At 40.2% G+C, this 2,708-nt stretch overlaps 1 protein-coding gene across 1 annotated transcript in view; it reads left to right on the top strand.

Annotated features, from left to right (window-relative positions):
• Positions 1-2,708, top strand: part of LOC107743323 (mannosyl-oligosaccharide 1,2-alpha-mannosidase IA-like) — a gene marked incomplete at its 5' end in the record, with an annotated part of 101,268 nt that overhangs the window by 73,389 nt on the left and 25,171 nt on the right. Inside the window, 2 exons of the mRNA XM_016556492.1 lie at positions 1,226-1,349; positions 1,784-1,877. Of these exons, the coding sequence (XP_016411978.1) occupies positions 1,226-1,349; positions 1,784-1,877 (218 nt within the window). The remainder of the gene's footprint in view (positions 1-1,225; positions 1,350-1,783; positions 1,878-2,708) is intronic.

The raw sequence follows: 2,708 nt of genomic DNA, 5'->3' as shown, positions 1-2,708 counted from the left end.
AGAGTTCTGGCATGAAACTCTAGATGGCGCAGTCCGATAGGTCTAACTCAATCTGACCTAATGACATCATTATCACATGGCACAGCTGATTGGTTCTCTCCTGTATGAGCTCGCTGCTCAACATTCAAATATATGACTAGTGATTGTTGTAGCTGGTTCAGCTTGCTTCAGAAACCCTCCACCTTCCCCAGCTCCACCTGTATAGATCTGCTACGAGGTGATTCATGTATGCTATATGGGGGTATTTCATGTATGTTATATTTGCAGCAGCAATATTTCTTACATGCTCACAGCAGCATGTTGTGGATGTATTGGCAGTAGCAAGTCTCGGTACTTGCTTTGCCGCCGCAGCGTAGCAGATCTATTCCGCCAAAAACAAATACATTAACATCGTCATGTACATTACCATGCCAATCCCTCCGAGAGTTGTCATGACAGAATTATATATATTTAGTTATATTTAGTTCATTCACAAGCAGATACTGTATATATTAAATATTAATATAAAATAAGATAAATATTACCATTTTTATTACTAAATATTATGATTGTTTTCTGTTTGAATATATTATAAATTGTAATTTATTCCTGTAATGCAAAGCTGAATTTTCAGCATCATTACTCCAGTCTTCAGTGTCACATGATCCTTCAGAAATCATTCTAATTTGCTGATTTGGTGCTCAAGAAACATTTTTTATTATTATCAATGTTGAAAACAGTTATTCTACTTAATATGTTTGTAGAAACCGTGATAGAAACCATGTTTTTTTTCAGGATTCTTTAAGTATATAATAGAGAATTCAAAAGAACTGCAGTTATTTGAAATATAAATATTTTGCAACAATTTCTTTGTTACTTCAATTTATTGCATTCTTGCTGAATAAAAGTATTCATTTCTTTTTCAAAAAAATGATACCCTAAACTTTGAACTATAGTGTATATTTATATATGTATATTTCCATTCTATGAATCAACTGAAATTCTCACCAATAATATCAAAGCCCTGAATCCTGTCAAGTCTGATGATTAAAATCAAGTCCTGCCTTATTTCTCTCTGAATATTCGGTTTCATTCTGAAATACATCAAATTATACGAGTTGCAATTTTGACTGGTTGAAGGTTTTCAGAGCAACACAAAATGTACAGTATATACACACAGCTCATAATTGCTGAGTTACTAAAATAAATTTGATCTCTCCTCATGTAATTCCTCTTCCTCATGCAGTGGGATCGGCAGAAACTGGCCATGGGCGTCAGGAGGAAGCAGTATTCTTGCCGAATACGGGACGCTGCATTTGGAGTTCATGCATCTCGGTGCACTTTCGGGAAGACCAGTTTTTGCCGAGAAGGTGAGCAGCAGTTCAGGCATCACGCCTCTGCAGTGCATTAAACACCACACTGAACTAAATGTGAACTTGGAGCGATCGTGAACTGTTAGAAGAGCTGACCACAGTGACCCAGGATGACCTCTGCTCGTAAACCGTTATATTGATGCTCTTTTCGCTTCAATTCTCAGATCTGATTCTCTCCGAATGAATCTGCTGACCTGACCTGCAATATAGACACAGACAAATGACACTATTACAAGCTCTGAATGAGGCTAGACAAACTGTGAAAGTGACCTAGTCTGTAGATTTATGAGTTATGTCTCCTGTAGGAAGACATCGGTCGGATCAAAAAGGCTGTTTACTGCGTTTTTAATGGCGTACTGTATTGGATGAGCTTAGCTATGGCTTAATAATTTGAAGTGATGATACAAGCGATATGTGCTCTGCCGTTGCAGGTAATGAACATCAGAAAAGTGCTGAATCGACTGGACAAACCTCAAGGATTGTACCCAAATTACCTGAACCCTAACAGTGGACAGTGGGGCCAGCGTAAGTTCAAAAACAAACACACATACTGAAGAACCTCAGAAGTATTCATTGAAATGTAATATTCTCAAGAAGTTTTCCCAGAAATGTCATGATTAAAGGGGTCATATGATGTTGCTAAAAAGAACATTATTTTGTGTATTTGGTGTAATGAAATGTGTTTATGCGGTTTAAGGTTAAAAAAAACACATTATTTTCCACATACTGAAACATTATTGTTTCTCCTCTATGCCCCGCCTTTCTGAAACGCATCGATTTTTACAAAGCTCATCGGTCTGAAAAGCAAGGTGTGCTGTGATTGGCCAGCTATCCAGTGAGTTGTGATTGGCCGAATACCTCAAGCGTGTGACGGAAATGTTACGCCCCTTACCATATTGTGATGCCGTGTCCCAGCCGGAGCGACGAGACAAAAACATTAAAACCCATTATAAACGAGACATTTGTTGCATCCAGGAAACAGTCCTCCTTAAAATGTGCTGCACACATCTGAATATTTGGGTTGAAGTGTTCTGGAACAGTGTTGTAAATACAACTTAACCACTGATTTCTAGTCGTGTCCATTTTTGGAAGGCCAAACGTGTCCTCTTCGCTTTCACAACGAAACACAGCGTCACACACGGCGGGCTAGAGTGAGCGGAGGCCGGTGGCCTAGAGTGAGCAGAGGCCGGCGGCTAGAGTGAGCGGCGGCGGGCGGGCTTGTGGCAACCACAGGCATGACGACCCCGGGCTGGACTCCGCTTCGTCCATGGTGAAAGCGAATCCGGCGATCCACAGCGCGATGTTGATGTATTTCCTCAGCGACCAGCACGGATCAGCTCCAGGCATGACAAAGCA

The sequence above is a fragment of the Sinocyclocheilus rhinocerous genome, unplaced genomic scaffold (genome assembly GCF_001515625.1).
Source record: "Sinocyclocheilus rhinocerous isolate Xijiao unplaced genomic scaffold, SAMN03320098_v1.1 scaffold827, whole genome shotgun sequence".
NCBI classification, from domain to species: Eukaryota; Metazoa; Chordata; class Actinopteri; order Cypriniformes; family Cyprinidae; genus Sinocyclocheilus; species Sinocyclocheilus rhinocerous.
This window is presented reverse-complemented; position numbering and strand designations above follow the sequence as displayed.